At 45.1% G+C, this 25,589-nt stretch overlaps 1 protein-coding gene across 1 annotated transcript in view; it reads left to right on the top strand.

Moving 5' to 3' along the window:
• LOC144598239 (cAMP-dependent protein kinase catalytic subunit beta) overlaps positions 1-25,589 on the top strand; it is a 139,713-nt gene that overhangs the window by 106,070 nt on the left and 8,054 nt on the right. The window contains exons 3-8 of the mRNA XM_078408129.1: positions 2,951-3,079; positions 6,547-6,645; positions 13,339-13,421; positions 17,310-17,436; positions 22,568-22,663; positions 24,736-24,858. Coding sequence (XP_078264255.1) covers positions 2,951-3,079; positions 6,547-6,645; positions 13,339-13,421; positions 17,310-17,436; positions 22,568-22,663; positions 24,736-24,858 — 657 coding nt within the window. The remainder of the gene's footprint in view (positions 1-2,950; positions 3,080-6,546; positions 6,646-13,338; positions 13,422-17,309; positions 17,437-22,567; positions 22,664-24,735; positions 24,859-25,589) is intronic.

The following is a 25,589-nucleotide window of genomic DNA, read 5'->3' as shown; positions in this document are numbered from 1 at the left end:
TCAGGAGAGACAGAGAGCAGGGAAAAAGGGGAGGGGGTGTTGCAGTATTAATCAAAGAATCTATTTCTGCTGTAAGAAGGGATGACATATTAGCGGGTTCCTCAAATGAGGCTATTTGGGTGGAATTGAGAAATAGAAAAGGGGCATGCACCTTACTGGGTGTATACTACAGACCCCCAAACAGTCAGAGGGAAATAGAAGAACATATTTGTAGGCAAATCTCGGGGGTGTGTGAAAACAACAGGGTAGTAATAGTAGGGGATTTCAACTTCCCGAATATTGATTGGGATAGCCAAAGTGTCAAGGGCCCTGAGGGTGCAGAGTTCCTAAGGGTCATCCAGGAGGGCTTTTTGAGCCAATATGTTGAAAGTCCAACAAGGGAGGGGGCGGTATTGGACTTAATCTTGGGAAATGAGGCCGGACAGGTGGCTGAAGTGTCAGTGGCAGAGCATTTTGGTGACAGTGAACACAATTCAGTGATATTTAAGGTGGTAATGGAAAAGGATAAAGAGGAAAATTTCTAAATTGGGGCAAGGCCGATTTTAATCTGTTAAGGCAGAAGTTGGCCCTGGTGGACTGGGATCAGCTTCTCGTGGGGAGGACCGCATCAGAACAATGGGAGTCATTCAAAGGAATAATTGAAAAAGTACAGAGGAAGCATGTTCCCCTAAAGTTCAAGGGTGGGACAAACAAGTCCAAAGAACCTTGGATGTCGAACGATATAGTAGGATTGATTCGAAAAAAAAGGGGGGCTTTTGGAAGGCATAAAGAACTTAAGGCACAGGCATCATTAGAGGAATACAGAAGGTGTAGGGTGGTTCTTAAAAAAGAAATTAGGAGAGCAAAAAGGGGCCATGAGATAGCACTAGCGGGCAAAATAAAAGAAAATCCCAAAGTGTTCTATAAGTATATCAAGGGTAAGAGGATAACGAGGGAAAGAGTGGGGCCCATCAGGGACCATAGTGGAAAGCTGTGTGTGGAGCCAGAGGATGTAGGAGATGTTTTAAATGATTTTTTTGCATCTGTTTTTACGAGGGAGGAGGGCGATGCGGACATAGAAATGGAGCAGGAGGGTTGTGATGTTCTTGAGCATATTGCTATTGACAGGGAGGCGGTGCTGGAGGCTCTGGCAGGCTTAAAAGTGGATAAGTCTCCGGGCCCTGACGAGATGTATCCCAGGATGCTGAGAGAGGCAAGGGAGGAGATTGCGGGGGCTCTGGCACAAATTTTCAGAGCCTCTCTTGCAACAGGGGATGTACCGGAGGACTGGAGGATAGCTAATCATATCATATCATATATATACAGCCGGGATAAACCTGGGAACTACAGGCCGGTGAGTCTGACATCGGTGGTGGGGAAGCTGCTAGAAAAGATTCTGAGGGACAGAATCAGTCTTCACTTGGAGGATCGAGGGTTAATTAAGGATAGTCAACATGGCTTTGTTAAGGGAAGGTCGTGTCTGACTAACTTGATTGAATTTTTTGAAGGGGTGACCAAGGAGGTAGATGGGGGTAGTGCAGTGGATGTGGTATACATGGATTTCAGTAAGGCTTTTGACAAGGTCCCACACAGGAGACTAGTCAAGAAGGTAAGAGCCCATGGGATCCAGGGCACCTTGGCAAAATGGATAAAAAAACTGGCGTAGTGACAGAAGGCAGAGGGTGATGGTAGAAGGGTGCTTCTGTGACTGGAGGCCGGTGCCCAGTGGGGTGCCGCAGGGATCGGTGTTGGGTCCCTTACTGTTTGTAATCTACATAAATGATCTGGATGTCAACGTACAGGGCATGATCAGCAAGTTTGCAGATGACACAAAGGTAGGGGGGGTGGTGAATAGCGAGGAAGGGCCTCGGCTATGAGGAGAGACTGAGCAGACTGGGGTTGTTTTCCCTGGAGCAGAGAAGGCTGAGAGGGGACATGATCGAGGTGTACAAGATCATGAGGGACATAGAGAAGGTAGATGGCGGGGAACTTCTTCCACTGGTGGAAGGTTCAACAACGAGGGGATATAGATACAGGGTAAGGGGAGGGAGGTTTCGGGGGGATGTGAGAAATAACTTTTTCACCCAGAGGGTGGTTGGAGTCTGGAACTCACTGCCTGGGGTGGTGGTGGAGGCGGGAACACTCACAACGTTTAAGAGGCATTTGGATGGGCACTTGAAATGCTACAACATTCAGGGCTACGGTCCAAATGCGGGAAAATGGGATTAAAATTAGACTGTGTTTGGTAACGGGCGGCACGGACACGATGGGCCGAAGGGCCTCTTTCTGTGCTGTAGGACTCTATGACAGTTAGATAGAGCTCTAGGGGCGAGTGGAATCAAGTGTTATGGGGAGAAGGCAGGCACGGGTTACTGATTGTGGATGATCAGCCATGATCACAATGAATGGCGGTGCTGGCTCGACCGGCCAAATGGCCTCCTCCTGCACCTGTTTTCTATGTTTCCTATAATGTTTTTCTGTGGTTCTCTGGTGCAACTACATGTGCTAGCATAGCTTGCAAATCTCAAAGAAGTGGAGACATAACTTGAGCAAAAAACAGAGTGCGAGGGGAACTCTGCGAGTGAGGCATTATCTGTGGAGGGAGATGGACAGGCAACGTTTTGGGTCATGACCCTTCTTCACACATCGCCTCTGAGTCTAAAGAAGGGTCCTGACCCAAACCATTGCCTGTCTATTTCCCTCCACAGATGCTACCTGACCCGCTGAGTTGCACTAGCACGTTATTGTAAATTCGCTCCCTCTCTGTGGTGAATTTCATAATCAAATAATATTCCCCCAAAAAATTGCAACACCAGAAAGAAATAAGTGGCTTTATATGGAAGCAAGATGCTGGTGAAGATGAATGAGAAGACACACCCATAAATCTACATTTAGGAATCCAGACTAGACCATCTGGATGGGGATGAAAAAACTACAAGGAAATTAAAAAGTAACATTCTGTATCTTTCAGAACACTGCAGGCCTAGATGATTTTGAAAGGCAAAAAACACTTGGAACGGGTTCTTTTGGAAGAGTTATGTTGGTGAAACATAAAGGCACGGAACAGTACTATGCCATGAAGATACTGGATAAACAAAAAGTAAGTATGCCCGTTCACACAATGCAGCAGAGGAGAGAGTGAGTTTTTTAAATTTCCTATTGACTCTTAATGTCACTGTACCAGAACATTTTGTGGGATATTGTAGATTGCTATTTGTAACAATATACGTTGTAATGTTTAGTTTAGAGAGACAGCATGGAAACGGGTCCTGTGGCCTGCCGAATCCGCACAGATCAGTGATCCCCACACACACTAACACGATCCTACACTTGCGGTTCGGTCGAAATGCAAATTGTCCCTAGTGTGCGGGGATCGCTGGTCGGTGCGCCACCGTGCCACCCTAACTGTGTTGACAAGCATACTTGCTTGCTGAAGACTCGGCACTGCCGCTTCCTGCAAAGATGTGCCCTTTCCAGTTTGATCTTCAAACGGAGAACCAATACCTGATACATACAAAGATGCCATGAGTAAACTTTGAGCTTTAGCCTTTGCCTACATAACCATACACAGATGCTGAAAAGGTCAGCTTAAGATAACGTCAGGAATATAGCAAAGCTTCAAAGACCATTTCCTTTTTAAGTTTGAGTACATATGACTGCAATGAGTAGATAGTTTAACAATATCAAACCACTGACTACATGTATGGAACAAGACAAAACCATATTTAGAGTTGAGAGATGCAATATGGTTCAGCCCACCTCGTCCAAGCTAACCTGCGATCACCAGTCCACGAGTTCTCATCCACTCCATACACACTTGGGAGTGAATGTGAAAGTGGGATAGCATGGACCTAGTGTGAACGGCTGATCGATGGTCGGCATGGACTCGATGGGCTGAAAAGCCTGTTTACATGTTGTATCTCTCAACTAAAAACTAATCTGAATATGTTCTCTAGATAAAAGGCTGGTGGATAAACTTCTAGTTTATCAGTGAAAAGCCCGTAATGTCAGATGCATTTAAAAAATTATTCTGACTACGGGCGCTGCCTGTATGGAGTGTGTACGTTCTCCCTGTGGCCGCGTGGAATTTCTTCGGTTTCCCCTCACACTTCAAAGACGTACCTGTTTGTAGGTTAATTGGCCTCTGTAAATTGCAAATTGTCTCTAGTGTGTAGGATATTGTAGAGTGCGATCACTGGTCAGCCCAGACACGATTAGCCGAAGGGCCTGTTTCCACGCTGTGTGTCTCTCAAAGTCCAATCAAGCTGAATCAAGCTTTTTTTAATGCTATAAGTGGAAAATATGGCTTCACAAAATAATGTGGCTAAACCTGAATCGATTCTATAATGTGGCCAGGAACCAAATCAAGCATTAATCCCACACTAGGAGGCATCATAAGCTCACACGCAGACAGCACAAGGAAGGTAATGCTGATCTGATTGCTGAGTACTCTGTAAACCATAGTAGCCTTTGTTTGGGCTGCAAATGAAATGTTGTATTTGGACATTATTTCAAATATGCAAATATGAGTATGAAATGAAAGTGCGTTTTCATTTCCTTTTAATCCCTAGAAAGTTCTGAGCTTGCTGAGGTAGTACTCATAGAACATAGAAGAGCACCAGAACAGACCCATCATGTGCATGTCCATCACAATGCTAATTTAAATTAATTTGATCTCCTGCACATGCTCCATATCCTTCCATTCCTGCCTGTCCATGTGCCTGTTTAAATGCATCTTGTGTAACTATAGTATGTGCTTCCACCGCCTCCCATGGCAGGCGTTCCAAGCATCTACCATAATGCTTTCAATCAAGTAATTTTTTTATTTGCCCCCTCACACCATAATGCTATGTGACATTTCTACGCAGTGAAAGGAATCTGACAATCTATCCTATCTATGCCTCATCATTTTATAAACTTAGCCTCAGCTTCCGATTTCTTAGCCTCAGCTTCCGATTCTCCAACAGAAAACAATCCCAAGTTTGCCAAACCCCTCCTTGTAGCTAAAACTCTCTAATCCAGGAAGCCTGCCGATGAACCACTTCTTCACCCTCTCCAAAGTATCTACATCCTTCCCACAGTGTGGCAACCAGCACTGCACACAATGCGCCAAATGGGGCCTAACTGATGTTTTAACCAGCTGTGTAGGAAAAAACTGCAGATGCTGGTTAAAATCGAAGGTAGACACAAAAAGCTGGAGTAACTCAGCGGGTCAGGCAGCATCTTGGGAGAGAGGGAATGGGTGACGTTTCAGGTCTCGACCCGAAACGTCACCCATTCCCTCTCTCCCAAGATGCTGCCTGACCCGCTGAGTTACTCCAGCTTTTTGTGTCTACCTTTTATCTAGCTGTACTGTGACTTGCCATTAGTGCTCCAACCAATGAAGGCAAGACACCATACGCTTTCTTTGCCACCCTATCTACTTGTTTGGTAAGTTTCAGGCAGGTATGGACTTGCATCCTAAGATTCCTCTGTACATCACTGCAATTTATTATACACTACTTGCATTTCAAAGTTCAACATTTTGCACTTGGATATTTCAATACCATTGAGGTATTGAGTTAAATTTTGGAAGGTTAAATGTAAGAAGAACCTCGTGTTGAAAGAAGCTACCTCTTTCATTACTTTTCATACTGAGGGTATCAGGATGTTATCGTTATAAGAGGCTTATTATAACCTCCATCTATCCCACCAAAAAAATGTATGAACACTAAAATGTGCAATATATTTTGGTCGTGGTGGTTGGGATAGGGTTGTCTATTAGATGACATAAAATGCTGGAGTAACTCAGCAGGACAGGCAGCATATCTGGAGAGAAGGAATGGCTGACGTTTCGGGTCAAGACCCTTCTTCAGACTATTGTTCTCTCTTGTTAAGTGAATACTGATGATAAATGTTATAAATTGCATAGAGTACCTAGGCTAAGTACATCTAATGTCTGTAGAGTTACTTGTTGCCTGTTAACTCATTGATTCTTATTTTTGTTTTTGTTATTGAGTAACCCAGGTGAAAAGTGAGAGGCCAGGGCCATAGTGCAGGACACTGCAGGACCAGTGTTGAAAAGAGTAGTAGAGAAGACGAGATAACTCAAGACGCAGTGGTTAGGTGATGCCAGGATCGCGTTTTAAAAGCCTTGTAGATTATAGAAGGAAGGGAAGCCGGAGAGGTAAGAAGCTCTACAGTTTTTAGGTCCTATGTAAGAGTGAGCTAGTGTAGGAGATAGTGCGATGAGTCTTGCTTTCAACGTCACCTCTTCAGCACAAGAGGTGACAAAGTGCGGAATTAAACTTTTCGATCTTGCCATATTTTCGCTCTCTGCCCCTACCAATTTGAGCCGAATTACATCCTTTTTAGACAAGACTCATTTCTCTTCTCCCACCCGTAAACGGGTAACAATCAAATAAGCAGAATTCTTAATCTTAGAGAGTGTAATCACAGAGTTGAGACTTGGTGGTTATCGCTGATGTGATTACATGTTTGCCTTTTTCTTCCTTCCCCGAAGTGAAGGAAGGTTAGCCATGTCATCCCTTCATCATGGACGTTAATTCATGTGCTCTTTTTGTGCAGGTTGTCAAACTGAAGCAAATAGAACACACACTCAATGAGAAGAGAATATTGCAAGCAGTCAATTTCCCATTTCTGGTGAAATTGGAGTACTCTTTCAAGGTAAATGTTCTTCATTTTGAGCGACTAGGTGGGGCGCACCGATCCATATCTTTACCATGGGTTTGATTCCTTCACGTATTTCTGAAATTTAAGATGTGCTGAGAAGGCCTGAATAAGATTTGGACAGGACTTCAAAATGTTTCATTGTTGGAATTGAAGGCGATTGATGTCTGGAAACCATCAACATGTTTCTGCACTATTGAAACATTGCCGCTCTAGATACTTCATTAGGACATAATGGTCAAAAGAATTGTTTATATTGCAAATTTATTCTCCTTCATTCCTAGTTCTGAGAGTTGTTTTAATACTGAATAGAGCAACACAAAACCTTGGTTAAGCCATACTGCACGTAGATCTGAAAGGATGTGATTTAGTTTAGTTTATTTTCAGGTGTACCAAGGTACAGTGAAAAGCTTTTGTCATGTGCTAACTAGTCAGCAGAAAGACAGTACATGATTACAATCGAGCCAAGTTAGCGAAGGTGCAGAATCGATTCACAAGGATGTTGCCTGGATTGGAGGGCTTAAGTTATCAGGAGAGATCGGTTAGGCTGGGTAGGAAAGAACTGCAGGTGCTGGTTTAAATCGAAGGTAGACACAAAATGTTGGAGTAACTCAGCGGGACAGGCAGCATCTCTGGAGAGAGGGGATGGGTGACGTTTCGGGTCGTCTGTTTTTCACTGGAGCAAAGGAAGCATAAAGGTGACGTGCAAAAGCTATATAAAATTGCAAGTGGCTTAGATGGCGGCAGTAGCCAAAATTCGGTTCCATAGTAGAGGTGTTTAAAACCAGAGGGTAGAATGAGGAGGGTTTAATAAGGAGGGGCACATTTTTCACATATGTTGGTATCTGGAATGCCAGAGGTGATGGTGGACGTGGGAAACATGGCAACATTTGAGTCATCTGGACAGATGCCCAGCAAGACACAGAGGGATATGGAATTAATGCAGGCAGATAAGACTAGTTTAGTTTAGCATCATGTTTGGCATTGACATTGTGGGCCGAAGGGGCCTGTGCTGTTTTATTGTGTAGGAAGGAACTGCAGATGCTGGGGGGTTTTTCTGAAGATAGACACAAAACGCTGGAGAAACTCAGCAGGTCAGGCAGCATCTCTTGAGAAAAGTAATAGGTGATATTTCGGGTCAAGACCCTTCTTCAGAATGTTATTGTGTTCTAGGTGGGATTGGTCTGATGATGAGTATAGATACAGTGGGTCGTAGGGCCTGTTTTTCTGGTGTATATCTCTGACGCCCTGATAAATCAAGTCATCGACACATTAACCTTTTAATTGGATACCTGCAGGATATTAATTGAAACTACATTATTAATCCCCTTTCAGGCACAACTGATAACTTTTCTAATTTGAATTGTTCTATAATAGCACTAAGGATAAAATTGAACAAATGTATTGTACTTAAATGTGGACAAGATTGATTAATGACCCATGCACTGACTGCCTTATTTTAAATTTAACATCTGTTAACGTGCATTGAAGACTTGCCAATGTGAATTTTAATAAAGTCTTGCATTTCAGGCAGCACGCTTATTGTTTCTAGCATCCACAATGCAATTTCATTACCAGCTGTGGCAGGTAGGATCTCTACCAGAAGGCTGTGAATGCAACCATTGAGTATCTGAAGCTTAGAATCTGTGCAAATGGAGATTGGATGCTGGGGTGAACTTGTCCTGTTCATATTGAATACCGGAGCAAACATGAATGGACAGGTGGACACAAGGAACTCATCTAACTTACAAAAAAAGCACTGCTGGAGTAACGCAGCGGGTCTGGCAGTATCTCGGGAGAACATAGATAGGCGACATTTCAGATTGAGACCCTTGTTCAAACGTCACCTATCCATGCTCTCCAGAGATGCCTGACCCGCTGAGTTATTCCAGCACTTTGTGTCTCTCAATGGACATATGGACCATTTCTGCTTCTGTTCCTTCTGTATATGTGGAAGAGAGTGGCTTTGCTGGTAAAGAAAGACTCTCAAGCATTTTCATTTCAATTGGTTTCATTGCATTTCTTCAGGTAACAAAGTTAACATTGTTTCTGTGGGACTTTTTTAGTTCACCACGTTCGTACTTGACTACCAAGCCATGGTTTTAATTTTGTGGTAATGTCTCCGTAACCGCCGTTCTGCCTTCTGTGGCAGAGAATTCCACAAATTCACAACTCTCTGGGTGAAAACATTTTTGCTCATCTCAGTTTTAAATTGCCTCCCCTTTATTCTTAGACTGTGGCCCCTGGTTCTGGACTCCCCCAACATTGCGAACATTTTTCTTGCATCTAGCTTGTCCAGTCCTTTTAATGATTGTATACGTTTCTATTAGATCCCCTCTCAACCTTTTGAATTCCAGTGAATACAAGCCCAGTCTTCCAAATCTTTCCTCATATGACAGTCCCGCCATCCCGGGGATTAACCTCGTGAACCTACACTGCACTGCCTCAATAGCAAGGATGTCCTTCCTCAATTTAGGAGACCAAAACTGCACACAGTACTCCAGATGTGGTCTCACCAGGGCCCTGTACAACAACTGCAGAAGGACCTCTTTACTCCTATACTCAAATCTGCAGCCTCTCGACTCCTGTAACTTTTATAGTTTGTGTAGGTTAAAGTGAATCAACCTATACCCAAACACTACCACTGGAGGAATCTAATGAATTAAATGTAATGGGTAACTGGGAACTGGTCAATGTTCCCGGAATCTGCCAGCCTTATTGACAAGATCCATTGTGCTGTTTGCTCTCCATAGTCGAACATTTTCGGTTAGTGTGACGGCCAATTTGTCAAGTGTTGGTCTTCAGATCTTTACCCTTCAATGAGCCACTCATTTCCTTCAAGTGGCTAAAAATCAGTGACAGAACAATGTCACGGTATCTGACCTTTTCCAGTGTGGGTGGCTAAGGGATGACTTTGTAAAGGTTGCTAATATCATGAAGGGTGTAGATAAGGTGAATTGCCACAGTATTTCCCCCTGAGCAGGGAAGTCAAGAGGCCTTAGGTTAAATGTCAGGGGGAAAAGATTTAAAAGGGACCTAAGGGGAAACTTTTTCACACACAGGGTGGTGTGTCCATGAAAGGTGCCAGAGGAAGTAGTAAAACTGGATACGAGGGCGGTCACGGTGGCGCAGAGGTAGAGTTGCTGCCTTACAGCGAATGTAGCACCGGAGACCCGGGTTCCATCCCGACTACGGGTGATGTCTGTAGGAGTTTGTACGTTCTCCCCGTGACCTGCGTGGGTTTTCTCCAAGATCTTCGGTTTCCTCCCACATTCCAAAGACGTGCAGGTTTGTAGGTTAATTGGCTTGGTAAATGTAAAAATTGTCCCTAGTGGGTGTAGGTGTTAATGTGCGGGGATCACTGGTCGGTGCAGACCCAGTGGGGTGAAAGGGCCTGTTTCCGTGCCACTTCTCTAAACAATTAAAATATTTTGAAGGACAATTGAAGAGGTATATGGAGAGGAACGGTTTGGAGGGATATGGGCCAGGCAAAGGCAAGTGGGACTAACATTGTTAGGTAACGTGGATGTCATGAACCAGTTGGACCGAAGGGCCTGCTTCCTTGTACCATAGGGGCCATGTCAATGGATATTTTTAAGTTGGAGATTGACTGATTCTTGATTAGTACGGGTGTCAGAGGTTATGGGGAGAAGGCAGGAGAATGGGATTGAGAGGGAAAGATAGATCAGCCAAGATTGAATGGTGGAGTAGACGCAATTGGCCAAATGGCCTAATTTTGCTCTGAGAACATGAATTTATAGTTTAGTTTAGAGATACAGCACGGAAACAGGCCCTTCAGCCCACCGAGTCCACACCGACCAGTGATCCCCACACATTAACACTATCCTACACACACAAGGGACAATTTACATTTACACCAAGCCAATTAACCTACAAACCTGTACGGCTTTGGAGTGTGGAAGGAAACCAAAGATCTCTGAGAAAAGTCACGGGGCGAACATACAAACTCTGTACACACAGCACCCGTAGTCAGGATAGAACCGGGTCTCCAGTGCTGCAGTCGCTGTAAGGCAGCAACTCTATCACTGCGCCACCCTGGCCACCATAGTATCAAAGCTCTTTGATACGATGGCTTAAAAACAAAATGTTTTCTGGGCATCCATCTGTGGGAGAGGTGCCTTGTCCATGGGAGGGACATGATTCACTAGAAAGATGCCAGACGTTACAATACACTGGAATTTAGAAGGATGAGAGGAGATCTTATCGAAACGTATAAGATTATTAAGGGGTTGGACACGTTAGAGGCAGGAAACATGTTCCCAATGTTGGGGGAGTCCAGAACAAGGGGCCACAGTTTAAGAATATGGGGTAGGCCATTTAGAACTGAGATGAGGAAAAACTTTTTCAGTCAGAGAGTTGTAAATCTGTGGAATTCTCTGCCTCAGAAGGCGGTGGAGGCCAATTCTCTGAATGCATTCAAGAGAGAGCTAGATAGAGCTCTTAAGGATAGCGGAGTCAGGGGGTATGGGGAGAAGGCAGGAACGGGGTACTGATTGAGAATGATCAGCCATGATCACATTGAATGGCGGTGCTGGCTCGAAGGGCCGAATGGCCTCCTCCTGCACCTATTGTCTATTGTCTAAGATTGTGTAATGAGGACAGTTTATAGCCTACCTTCAGTTTAGTGATGTATTTGTGGCCTTTTAGCTCTGCAACCTTAATTCCCACAAGTAGAATCTGGGGAAAAAAGGGGTATAATCTTAACATAGGATAGCCAGCCGCACTACAGTAAAATCCTCAAGCACTATTTTCATGATGAAAATCTGAAACGGATTCTAAAAAATATTGTGGATGCAAACCAAATGTTCTTTTTAGTAGAGCAAGTGATGTATTGGGAATGTGAAGCTTTTTCCTAATATGGGCCCAGCTATTGGTCAGTCGGGATTTTACTAAATGGCTGGATCAGCTTGGGAGCTAGACAGCTGCCTTGTTTTATTGTGTAACGGAAGGAGGTGTGAAGAAAGTTAAATCTCAAAAGTTGTTGCAACTTGTAGTTTTGTGTTAATGCAATCTGCTGAGCACAGTAAAAGCCCAGTGTTCTCTTGCATGTCTTTATTGTGCAAACCTTTTCATGAATTGAGTGTGCAATAGAGCTCTCTGAAGGCCAGAAGTGGTACTGTACCACCAAATGTCTCTTCCCTGCCTAGACATGAACTAAAGTAGCATCAGAAATTGAAATTGGGGGAAAGAAAAATAATTTGAAGCCATCAGCAGATCATGTGCGATTGACCTCAGTCATCGTATATTCCCCATCCAAAAGATTCTGTCAGACCCTCTTAAGATGTTAATCAGTACCTTAATTTTAACAGGCAGTTGTTTTACATACCATTAGCCAGGTTGTGTTGGGAGGAATGGGGAAGGGAAATTATTTTTACTGCATAATTCTTGCTTTTATTTCATGTTGATCAAAAATGAACAGAAAATTCTACGCGACACCAAACACATTGAGTTGGTGGAACAATATAGCTCTGTGTTGTTGCTTCAGATTGGTTTGATATATCCAGGTTTATATACCCCATTACCTGCAATGTACTTGAAATCATACAGCACAGAAGCGAGCCTTTTGGCCAACTTGTCCGTGCCGACCGATGCCCATCTAATCTAGTCCCATTTTCCTGCATTTGGCCCATGTCCCTCTAAAACGTCATTATCCATGTACATAACCTAGTGTCTTTAAATGCTGTTGTAGTACCTTCCTCAACTAACTCCTTGTTTCGTATACTTGCCACCCTTTGTGTGAAAACATTTTTCCCGCAGGTTCCTATTAAATCTTTTCCCTCTCATCTTAATCTGATGTCCACTGGTTCTTGACTCCCCAACCATTGGTAAAATTCACTGTGCATTCACCCTATCTATTCCTCTCATGATTTTATACACCCCTATAAGATTGCCCCTCAGCTCCCTGCGCTCCAAGCAATAAAATCTAAAACACTGTAAATCTTTGCCCTCTGGTGTTTGATTTTTCCATCCTGGAAAAAAAAGGTTCAGACAGGCACCCTATCTATGCCCCTCGTGATTTTATATACTTCTGTCAGGTATCCCCACAACCTCCGCCATTCCAAAGAAAACAATCCAAATCTGTCCAACTTCCCCCTGTAGCAAACTCTCTCATCCAAACATCATTCTGGTAAAACCTTTAACTTCCATAGAAAACATAGAAAATAGGTGCAGGTGGGGGCCATTTGGCCCTTCGAGCCAGCACCGCCACTCATTGTGATCATGGCTGATCATCCACAATCAGTATCCCGTGCCTGCCTTCTCCCCATATCCCTCGATTCCGCTAGCCCCTAGAGCTCTGTCTAACTTTCTTTTAAATTCATCCAGTGAATTGGCCTCCACTGCCCTCTGTGGCAGAGAATTCTACAAATTCACAACTCTGAGTGAAAAGGTTTCCTCTCACCTCAGTTTTAAATGGCCTCCCCTTTATTCTTAGACTGTGTGGCCCCTGGTTCTGGACTCCCCCAACATTGGGAACATTTTTCCTGCATCTAGCTTGTCCAGCCCTTTTATAATTTTGTATGTTTCTATAAGAAACTTGGATGCTATTTCCAATATTCAGTGAAGAATGTTTACATATAACTGTAATGTTTGCTCATTACTGGGTTGCAACCATTGGCTGTTAATGTATCACTTTAATTGTTTAATTTATGGTCTAATTTTGTGTTCTAGGACAACTCTAATTTATATATGATAATGGAGTACGTGCCAGGGGGTGAAATGTTTTCGCATCTTAGAAGAATTGGAAGGTTCAGGTAAGGCCCGGGGACTGATTGATTAAAAAAATCTTGCTATTCATTACATAGAATCAGAATTTATCAAGGCCAGAAGACATGGGTTTAAAGTCATAAAGAATAGGAGTAGAATTAGGCCATTCGGCCCATCAAGTCCACGCCGCCATTCAATCATGGCTGATCAATCTCTCCCTCCTAACCCCATTCTCATGCCTTCTCCTCATAACCTCTGACACCTGTACTAATCAAGAATCAACCTATCTCTGCCTTAAAAAAATATCCACTGACTTGGCCTCCACAGCGTTCAGTGGCAAAGAATTCCACAGATTCACCACCCTCTGACTAAAGAAATTTCTCCTCATCTCCTTTCTAAAAGAACGTCCTTTAATTCTGAGGCTGTGCCCTCTGGTCCTAGATTCTCCCACTGGTGGAAACATCCTCTCCACATCCACTCTATCCAAGCCTTTCACTATTCTGTTCTGATTACCAAGTGCAGAGTCATCTTCCTGCCCATCTCTCAGACTAGCAGACCAAAGGTGATTAGACCAGGCATTAGTGGGTGACACAAGTTGGCCCCATGTTTTGAGAGAAGGTTTGCTACACAAACCAGCTGCAGGAGCTCCTCAGCTTACCATGGGGTTCAGTTGCGAGAAACCCATCGCAAACCGAAAGTGTTGTAAGTCAATAGACAATAGACAATAGACAATAGGTGCAGGAGTAGGCCATTCAGCCCTTCGAGCCAGCACCGCCATTCAATGTGATCATGGCTGATCACTCTCAATCAGTACCCCGTTCCTGCCTTCTCCCCATACCCCCTCACTCCGCTATCCTTAAGAGCTCTATCCAGCTCTCTCTTGAAAGCATCCAACGAACTGGCCTCCACTGCCTTCTGAGGCAGAGAATTCCACACCTTCACCACTCTCTGACTGAAAAAGTTCTTCCTCATCTCCGTTCTAAATGGCCTACCCCTTATTCTTAAACTGTGGCCCCTTGTTCTGGACTCCCCCAACATTGGGAACATGTTTCCTGCCTCTAATGTGTCCAATCCCCTAATTATCTTATATGTTTCAATAAGATCCCCCCTCATCCAAGATGCATTGCAATACTCACGGGTCGCTGCCCATTTGCACCATCGCAAAGCTAAACTGTCGCACGTCGAAACATCGTAAGCCATGGAGCACCTGTATTTTGATTCCACCATCAGCCTGGGAATCAGTATCCATAGAACAGTGCAGCACTGGAACAGGCCTTTCGGCCCACAATGTCAGTTCCAAACACAATGCCACACTAATAATGTGATATGCCTGTACGTAGTCATGGAGTCATGCAGCGTGGAAACAGGCCCTTCGGCCCAACTTGTCCACGCCGACCAACATGTCCCACCTGCCTGCATTTGCCCTCTAAAGCTGTCCGGCCTATGCACCTCCATTCCCAGCAGATCCATGAGCCACTTTAACATCAGAGAACATGGTTTAAGTTCATTCAGAAAGGAACTGAAGGGGTGAGAAAATATTGAGCATTTCCTTCAGCTGTTTGGGTTTGGAGTACCCAAAACTGTTTGGGTTTGGAGTACACTGCTTGAAGATGAGAATCAAAAGATTTGCTGGCAGCTTTCACTTTGAAATTGGTTACTTTTGAAAATCTACATTGGAAAGGATCAGAAAAGTGGAACAAATAGGATTGCTCTTTCAAAGAGTTCCTGCATTCAAGAGAGAGCTAGATAGAGCTCTTAAGGATAGCGGAGTCAGGGGGTATGGGGAGAAGGCAGGAACGGGGTACTGATTGAGAATGATCAGCCATGATCACATTGAATGGCGGTGCTGGCGGTGCTGGCTCGAAGGGCCGAATGGCCTCCTCCTGCACCTATTGTCTATTGTCTAAAGAGCCAGAACCAGCAAAGTGGACCGAGTGAATACTTCCTGTGCCATACGACCGAGTTCCCTTGTTCTGGATATCCAGGGTAGCTACAATACCTCCAGCACATTGGGTACTTGGTTTAGATACATTATTGGCATGTGTGCCAAGGTACAATTAAAAGCTTTCTTTAGTATGCCTCCAATTATGCCTCCTTTACTCCCTCTACACTCACGACTGCGCCCCCACCCATCCCACCAACACCATCATCAAGTTCGCGGATGACACGACTGTGGTTGGACTCATCTCAGAAGGAGATGAGACAGCCTATAGGGATGAAATCCAAAGGCTGGCAGCATGGTGTTCAGTGAACAATCTGGTCCTGAACTCCTCCAAAACAAAGGAACTTATAATTGACTTTAGGAAAACCAGTGGAGATTACGACCCACTCTACATCAATGGGGTCTGTGTGGAAAGGGTACCAGCTTTCAGGTTCCTGGGTACGCACATCGCAGAGGATCTCACCTGGTCTACCAACACCATCACCACAGTAAAGAAGGCACAGCAGAGACTCCACTTCCTGAGGATCCTCAGGAAAACCAACCTGCAGGAGAAGCTCATGTTGTCCTTCTATCGCTGCTCCATCGAGAGTGTGCTGGCATACTGTATAACCACATGGTATGCCAGCTGCTCAGAAAAGGACAGGAAGGCCCTTCAGAGGGTCATCACGACGGCCCAGAAAATCATCGGCTGCTCACTGCCCTCCCTGGAGCACCTGTTCAGCCTACGCTGCCTCAGTAGAGCAGGCAAAATAATAAAAGATCCATCCCACCCCGGCCACCGTCTGTTTGTTCATCTGCCCTCTGGTCGACGTTTCAGGTCGATAAAATCCCGAACAAACAGACTTAAGAACAGTTTTTACCCCAGGGCCATACGAGAACTGAACACTACCTTTGCACTAGGCAACACTAAAAAATCTTTGTACTTAACATAATTGTATTTAATTGTATTTATGTATTTATTTGTTTTTGCATTTATTGCATATATGTTTGTACGCACCGTCAGGATTGGCTATTTTTTAATTTCGTTGTACTCGTTGCAATGACAATAAATGAATATTATTATTATTATTATTATTATAATTAATATCCAACACGATACATAGATCCAATCAAGTCAAACTCAAGCACAACATGTAGAATAAAAGGGAAGATACAGAGTGCAGAATATAGTTCTCAGCATTGTAGTGCATCAGTTCCAGAGACAGAGTCCAATGTCCGCAATGGGGTGAATCGGACAGTACCCTGGCTTATGGAAGGGCCGTTCAGAAGCCTGGTAACAGAGGGGAAGAAGCTGTTCCTGGGTCTGGTGGTGCGCGCTTTCAAGCTTCTGTACCTTCTGCCGGACGGGAGCGGGGAGAGGGAGGAATGAAGGGGAGAGGTGAATCGGACCGTACCCTGGCTTATGGTCTTGCCAAATCCAGGATCACTGCACAGCTGCACAGCAAGGTGAAATAAAGTCTGAAGAAGGCTCTCCACCCCAAACATCACCTATTCCGTTTCTCCAGAGGTGCTGCCTGACCCGCCGAGTTACTCCAGCATTTTGTGTTCTGACCAAGGTGAAACTGCCCACAGACTGCCTGGGGAAGGGTGGAGGTGTACTCATTTACACAGTTATTATCACCCAACCCAGGCAACTATTTGCCTGCTCGCCACAGAAGCAGATCTGCAAACACACATTACAATCGCTCCACACTCTTAATTCTCTAGTGATTCCCTTATCATGTATCTATACCGTATCAATGGCTCAATAGTAATGGAGTTTTGTCTATCCGCTGACTGGTTAGCACGCAACAAAAGCTTTTCACTGAATGTGACAATAAACTAAACTAAACAATGTGGTTTGAGCTGTCGGTTATATTAGTGTGGGTACTTTAAATGGCCCAGTGCTGATGTTGATCTAACTCAAAAATTAGTTTGTGTTCCATTGATTTATCTGATTTTTTTCCCTTTTAGTGACTGAACATAAATTAAGCTAATTGTTTTTCCTTTACAGTGAACCTCATGCACGATTTTATGCAGCCCAGATAGTCTTGACTTTTGAGTACCTCCATTCATTAGACCTCATCTACAGAGACCTGAAGCCCGAAAACCTTTTAATTGACCAACAGGGGTATATCCAGGTAAGGCGATCAGAGGATTCAGAATCAGAATTACCTTTATTTGTCATCCAAAAAACACGTCTTTTGGACGAGATTTCGTCACCCACAGTCCAACAGTAAGAGCAATGAAATAAGCAATTACACAATCACAAACCAACACAAAACAAAAAGAAAAAGAAACATCCATCACAGTGAGTCTCCTCCAGTACCCTCCTCACTGTGATGGAAGGCCAGAATGTCTTTTCTCTTCCCCTGCCGTCTTCTCCCGCGGTCAGGCTGTTGTAGTTGCCACGTTCCAGGCCGTGCCGGACGGTGAAAGATGCGCAGCAGGCCGACCCAAGCCCCGCGATCCGGTGCGGGCGAAGACGCTGCCGCTGCACGTCGGGGCGGTTGTGGCTCCCGACATTGAAGCCCCCGCCGAGCAGAGAAAATCCCGCGGCCTATTTCAGGCCGCGCCGGATGGTGAAATGTCCGCGGCGGGCCGACCCAAGCCCCGCGATCCTGGGCGGGCGAAGACGCTGCCGCTGCCGCTGCCGGAGCTCCCGATGTCTCCTGAGTTCTGAAATTGTGCAAAACTCCCATTGATCAACTTTTTGAACTTTTATTTGACTGTAGATCCATGTTTAAAATAAGGGACCAATTATTGCATTGACTGCACATTTAATATTTACTGCATTGGTAAACACTTTTTTTGGAGTAAACAATTGAATGTGAATACAGCAGACACAGATCATTTTCACTGTGTGAATTGACCTCTACAATTTAAGGACACCTTTCAGTGAGCCTTTTTGTTGCGTATAGGAACGAACTGCAGATGCTGGTTTAAACCGAAGGTAGACACAAAAAGCTGGAGTAACTCAGCAGGACAGGCAGCTTCTCTGAAGAAAAGGAATGGGTGACGTTTCCGGTCGAGACCCTTCTTCAGACTGTCTCGAAGAAGGGTTGAGACCCGAAATGTCACCCATTCCTTCTCTCCAGAGATACTGCCTGTCCTGCTGAGTTACTCCAGCTTATAGTGTCTATCTTCGGGGATATGTGAAGGGTGTATTTCAGTATCTGCTGACTTTAGTCTGTGACACACAGTGGCTCTGTACATAGTATCACTGCCTCGCAAGTCCCCTGACCTGGGTTTTATCCTGACCGCCAGTGCCCTCTGCAGTAGCGTTTGTCCTTCTGACCACATTTCCCAGAATACTCTGGCTTCCTCCCACATGCCAAAGACTTGTTCTTTGGTAGGTTTAGTTTCAGTTTAGAGATACAGCGCAGAAACAAGCCCTTTCGGCCCACCGGGTCCGCGCTGACCAGCGATCCCCACACATTAACACTATCCTACACCCATTAGAGACTATTTTTACATTTACCAACGAGCAAACATAGAACTGTACAGTGCAGGAACAGGCCCTTTGGGAAATGTTACATTTGTTGGAAATGTTGGCCTTCATAACAAGGGGAGTTGAGTATAGGAGCAAAGAGGTCCTTCTGCAGTTGTACAGGCCCCTAGTGCGACCGCACCTGGAGTACTGTGTGCAGTTTTGGTCTCCAAATTTGAGGAAGGATATTCTTGCGATTGAGGGCGTGCAGTGTAGGTTTACTAGGTTAATTCCCGGAATGGTGGGACTGTCATATGTTGAAAGACTGAAGCGACTAGGCTTGTATACACTGGAATTTAGACGGATGAGAGGGGATCTTATCGAAACGTATAAGATTATTAAGGGGTTGGACACGTTAGAGGTAGGAAACATGTTCCCAATATTGGGGGAGTCCAGAACAAGGGGCCACAGTTTAAGAATAAAGGGTAGGCCATTTAGAACTGAGATGAGGAAAAACTTTTTCAGTCAGAGAGTTGTGAATCTGTGGAATTCTCTGCCTCAGAGGGCAGTGGAGGCCAATTTTCTGAATACATTCAAGAGAGAGCTAGATAGAGCTTTTAAGGATAGCGGAGTCAGGAGGTATGGGGAAAAGCAGGAACGGGGTACTGATTGCCCTTCTCACCTTAAACGTATGACTACTGGTTTTTGATTTCCCTTCTCTGAATAAAAAATGATCTAGAAACATAGAAAATAGGTACAGGAAAAGGCCATTTGGCCCTTCGAGCCAGCATCGCCATTCAATATAATCATGGCTGATCATCCAAAACCAGTACCCCGTTCCTGCTTTTTCTCCATATCCCTTGATTCCGTTAGCCCTAGGAGTTATATCTTAACTCTCTCTTGAAAACATCCATTGAATTGGCCTCCACTGCCTTCCGTGGCAGAGAATTCCACGGATTCATAACTCTCTGGGTGAAAAAGGTTTTCCTCGTCTCAGTTCTAAATGGCCTACTCCTTATTCTTAAACTGTGACCCCTGGTTCTGGACTCCCCCAACATTTTTCCTGCATCTAGCCTGTGCAATCCCTTAAGAATTGTATATGTTTATATAAAATCTAAGCCCCTCCTCATTTAGAGCAATGTAAGATCACACATTGTATCCTGCGCTCCAAGGAATCAAGTCCTAGCCTGCTCAACCTCTCCCTGTAGTTCAGACCTTTTTATTCCTGGCAACAACATATAGGAGCAAGGAGGTCCTTCTGCAGTTGTACAGGGCCCTAGTGAGACCGCACCTGGAGTACTGTGTGCAGTTTTGGCCTCCAAATTTGAGGAAGAACATTCTTGCTATTGAGGGCGTGCAGCGTAGGTTTACTAGGCTAATTCCCGGAATGGCGGGACTGTCGTATGTTGAAAGACTGGAGCGACTAGGCTTGTATACACTGGAATTTAGAAGGATGAGAGGGGATCTTATCGAAACGTATAAGATTATTAAGGGGTTGGACACGTTAGAGGCAGGAAACATGTTCGCGATGTTAGGGGAGTCCAGAACCAGGGGCCACAGTTTAAGAATAAGGGGTAGGCCATTTAGAACGGAGATGAGGAAAAACTTTTTCAGTCAGAGAGTTGTGAATCTGTGGAATTCTCTGCCTCAGAAGGCAGTGGAGGCCAATTCTCTGAATGCATTCAAGAGAGAGCTAGATAGAGCTCCTAAGGATAGCGGAGTCAGGGGGTATGGGGAGAAGGCAGGAACGGGGTACTGATTGAGAATGATCAGCCATGATCATATTGAATGGTGGTGCTGGCTCGAAGGTGGTGCTGGATCAAATATTGTCTATTGTCATCGTATTGTCATCGAATATTGTCTATTGTCATCGTATTGTCATCGAATATTGTCTATTGTCATCGTAAATCTTCTCTGCACGCTTTCTAGCTTAATGACATCCAACCTATTGCATTGTGTCAAAACTGAATGCAGTGGTCAGAATGCGGCCTCACCAACACCTTGTACAATGTTAACATTACGTCCCAACTTCCATTCTCAATGGAATAGAGTTGTTTATTTTGCTCTGGCTTCAGTGGCTCCAGTAGTTTGAATTTTAACATCAAAACTGCGACCAAACTTAGCGATCTGTCGATTAGACCTGACAGTATCCCGTGTTTTGTGTGTGTAGTTTGTGCGCAACTCGACCTTTCGCATATTCTGCACGGCTGGGTTTGTAGAGGGAGCCCAGGATTTTTACATTTCGAGGATCTCCCCTTCCACAGTCGCATACAATCATGAGGTTTACACATGAGGGTGGTGCAGCGGTGGTGTTGCTGCCTTCCAGCGCCAGAGACCCGGGTTCCATCCTGACCACGGGTGCTTATCTGCACAGAGTTTGTACGTTCTCCCCGTGACCTGCATTAGTTTTCCCCAGGAGCTCCGGTTTCCTCTCGCACTCCAAAGATGTGCAGGTTTGTCGGCTAATTGGCCTGGTATAATTGTAAATTGTCCCAGGTGTGTGGGATAGTGTTAGTGTGCGGGGATCGCTGGTCGGCGCGGACTCAGTGGGTCGAGGGGCCTGTTTCCACGCTGTATCTCTGGACAGCACGGATTTGGTGGGCCGAAGGGCCTGTTTCCACGCTGCATCCCTGAACTAAATTAAATCTGTTTTCCATTCATGCTACTACTGTGGCCCAGTGGTCACAATCCACACGTCATGAACTCCAATTTCAGTGTGGCAGGACAGAAATGGAGCACTTGATCTTGTGATTAGCAGCCTGGCACCAGGTAATGACTACTGGAGCTCATTTTATGAATCCATCTGCTCCACTAACGACCTCTGGGAAAGAAATTAGGCCTGTCTAATCTGGTGGTATATAATTATTAACCTGACAAGTTTGATTGATTGAAAAATGCAGCATGGAAACAGGCCCTTCGGCCCATCCGTTGCCTGCCCACCAACCATCACTTGTCACACTATACCAATGTTATCCCTCTTACTGATCCACTGTGTACATACCAGAGGCAATTTACTAAGGGGTCAATTAGCCTCCAAACCCGCACGTCTTTGAAATGTGGGAGGAAACTGGAGCACCCAGAGAAAGCCCACGTGGTCACAGGGAGAACATGCAAACTATCTGTGGGATTCATTGCCACAGAAGGCTGTGGAGGCCGTCAGTGGATGTTTTTGAGGCAGAGATAGATAGATTCTTGATTAGTACAGGTGTTAGAGGTTATGGGGAGAAGGCAGGAGAATGGGGTTAGGAGGGAGAGATAAGTCAACCATGATTGAATGGCGGAGTAGACTCGATGGGCCGAATGGCCTAATTCTACTCCTATTCCCTATGATCTCCACAGAGACAGTGAATGCTGGCCTTTGGAGCTGTGAGGCAGCAGCTGTGACACTGTGCCACCCATTAAAATAGTGTCCGGTCTACACGTGTACCAAAGACAAAGCCGTGATCTCTGCTTGTTCACAGGCTATATTCATCTTTATAAAATTAATCTCTTTTTAAATTGCAGCCGCTGGAAATGAAAATAAAAATTGCAAACACTGAAAAGAATCGGCAGCTCAGGCAGCATCTGTAAAAACAGAAACTGCATTTTAGATTGATGATCTTTCAGGACTGTTTCAATCAAATGTCAGTGGTCTGAAGCATTAACTTCTCCGGTGACCTGCCAATAATTTCCAGCAACCAGTTTTTATTTAAAACCATAATTGTAAGCTCCAGAGAGAAGGGACTGGTTTGAAGTTGTAATTCTTTTTTTGCACATTGCCACTTTCATTTCACTGCACATCGTGTATGTGACAAATAAACTTGACTTGACTTGAAGTTCACATTTGCCCCATGCTCTCGCAGGTCACGGATTTTGGTTTCGCAAAAAGGGTAAAGGGCAGAACTTGGACACTTTGTGGAACTCCCGAATACTTGGCACCCGAGATTATTCTCAGCAAGGTAAGCTTACGATTGGATTGCACCTCTCGGGACACAAGTTTAGTTTAGTTTAGTTTATTGTCACGTGTACCGAGGTGCAGTGAAAAGCTTTTGTTGCGTGCTACCCAGTCAGCAGAAAGACAATGCATGATTACAATCTAGACATTTGCAGTGTTTGGGTACATGATAAGGGAGTAACGTTTAGTGCAAGGTCAAGCCAGCAAAGTCTGATCAAGGATAGTCCGAGGGTCACCAATGAGGTAGATAGTAGTTCAGCACTGCTCTCTGGTTGTGGTAGGATGGTTCAGTTGCCTGATAACAGCCTGGAAGAAACTGTCCCTGAATCTGGAGGTGTGCGTTTTCACACTTCTGTACCTTTTGCCCGAAGGGAGAGGGGAGAAGAGGGAGTGGCCGGGGTGAGACTGGTCCTTGATTAAGCTGCTGGCCTATGCCACACAAACCTTGTCAGCAAAGTACCATTGAAGCACCAAGCCGCTCTCAGCGTCAGGGAAGGGAAATTGTTATAGCCCTCACAGCGAAACCCACATCTTATGTATAAATAAAACAATAGACAATAGACAATAGGTGCAGGATTAGGCCATTCAGCCCTTCGAGCCAGCACCGCCATTCAATGCGATCATGGCTGATCACTCTCAATCAGTACCCCGTTCCTGCCTTCTCCCCATACCCCCTCACTCCGCTATCCTTAAGAGCTCTATCCAGCTCTCTCTTGAAAGCATCCAACGAACTGGCCTCCACTGCCTTCTGAGGCAGAGAATTCCACACCTTCACCACTCTCTGACTGAAAAAGTTCTTCCTCATCTCCGTTCTAAATGGCCTACCCCTTATTCTTAAACTGTGGCCCCTTGTTCTGGACTCCCCCAACATTGGGAACATGTTTCCTGCCTCTAATGTGTCCAATCCCCTAATTATCTTATATGTTTCAATAAGATCCCCCCCTCATCCTTCTAAATTCCAGTGTATACAAGCCTAATTGCTCCAGCCTTTCAACATACGACAGTCCCGCCATTCCGGGAATTAACCTAGTGAACCTACGCTGCACGCCCTCAATAGCAAGAATATCCTTCCTCAAATTTGGAGACCAAAACTGCACACAGTACTCCAGGTGCGGTCTCACCAGGGCCCGGTACAACTGCACACAGTACTCCAGGTGCGGTCTCACCAGGGCCCTGTACAACTGCACACAGTACTCCAGGTGCAGTCTCACCAGGGCCCGGTACGTAATCCAACTTGAATAACACCAAAAGGCAGGATTCTGAGACAACGTGAGATGAGACATTGGCTTGGTGCTCAATGATTCAATGATACGTTTTCACATGCACCGAGGTACAGCCAAATGCCGCCTCGTTTTGCACACAACCCGGTGAAATCATACAGCAGACCTCACCTCGGCAGCAAAGGGAATGGGCGGGGTTTCGGATCAGGACCCTTCTTCAGACTGTCCATCTGTCCTGTTTCAACCCAGATTCAGTGCACTTTGCTGCTCAGTACTGAAGCATTCTTTCAACTTTCCCACTGTATGATCTGTGTACCTTCAAAGTCAGTTTCTCGGAGGATAATCATCACTTAGAAACAGAAAATAGGTGCAGGAGGAGGCCATTTGGCCCTTCGAGCCAGACCGCCATTCACTGTGATCACGGCTGATCATCCACAATAAGTAACCCGTGCCTGCCTTCTCCCCATATCCCTTGATTCCGCTAGCCCTGAGAGCTCTATCTAACTCTTTTAAATGCATCCAGTGAATTGGCCTCCACTGCCCTCTGTGGCAGAGAATTCCTCAAATTCACAACTCTCTGGATGAAAAAGTTTTTTCTCACCTCAGTTTTAAATGGCCTCCCTTTTATTCTAATACTGTGGCCCCTTGTTCTGGTCTCCCCGAACATTTTACCTGCATCTAGCTTGTCCAGTCCTTTCATAATTTTATACGTTTCTATAAGATCCCCTCTCATCCTTTGCTCCCCTCCTTTTTCAGAAAATGTAATTGATGATGTGATCTTTGCTCTTACCCTCGCGGTAGAGTTGCTGTCCGACAGCATCTGAACATTTTGTGTGTGTGTGTGTGCATTTTGCAGGGCTATAACAAAGCGGTGGACTGGTGGGCATTGGGCGTTCTAATCTATGAAATGGCGGCTGGCTATCCTCCATTCTTCGCAGACCAGCCGATACAGATCTACGAAAAGATCGTCTCTGGAAAGGTAAAACTTGATTACAATAACGTTGTTAACATAGAAGCAGAGAAGGTAGGTGCTGGAGTAGGCCATCTTGCCCTTCGAGCCAGCACCGCCATTCATTGTGATCTGGAATTTAGAAGGATGAGAGGAGATCTTATCGAAACGTATAAGATTATTAAGGGGTTGGACACGTTAGAGGCAGGAAACATGTTCCCAATGTTGGGGGAGTCCAGAACAAGGGGCCACACAGTTTAAGAATAAGGGGTAGGCCATTTAGAACTGAGATGAGGAAAAACTTTTTCAGTCAGAGAGTTGTGAATCTGTGGAATTCTCTGCCTCAGAAGGCAGTGGAGGCCAATTCTCTGAATGCATTCAAGAGAGAGCTGGATAGAGCTCTTAAGGATAGTGGAGTCAGGGGGTATGGGGAGAAGGCAGGAACGGGGTACTGATTGAGAATGATCAGCCATGATCACATTGAATGGCTGTGCTGGCTCGAAGGGCCGAATGGCCTCCTCCTGCACCTAATGTCTATCATGGCTGATCATCCACAATCAGTAACCCGTGCCTGCCTTCTCCCCATACCCCTTGATTCCGCTCGCCCCGAGAGCTCTATCTAACTCTCTTTTAAATTCAAGACACTTACCTTTGCCTTCCCAGTTGACTTCTCGAATAGTGAAAGGCCTGAGTAGAGTGGATGTGGAGAGGGTGTTTCCACACGTGGAAAGGAGGCTCTCCTTAAAATAGAGGTTACATAG

Source organism: Rhinoraja longicauda, chromosome 11, assembly GCF_053455715.1.
Source record: "Rhinoraja longicauda isolate Sanriku21f chromosome 11, sRhiLon1.1, whole genome shotgun sequence".
Classification (NCBI taxonomy): domain Eukaryota; kingdom Metazoa; phylum Chordata; class Chondrichthyes; order Rajiformes; family Arhynchobatidae; genus Rhinoraja; species Rhinoraja longicauda.
The sequence above is the reverse complement of the archived record's forward strand: the minus strand, read 5'-3'. Positions and strand labels throughout refer to the sequence as shown.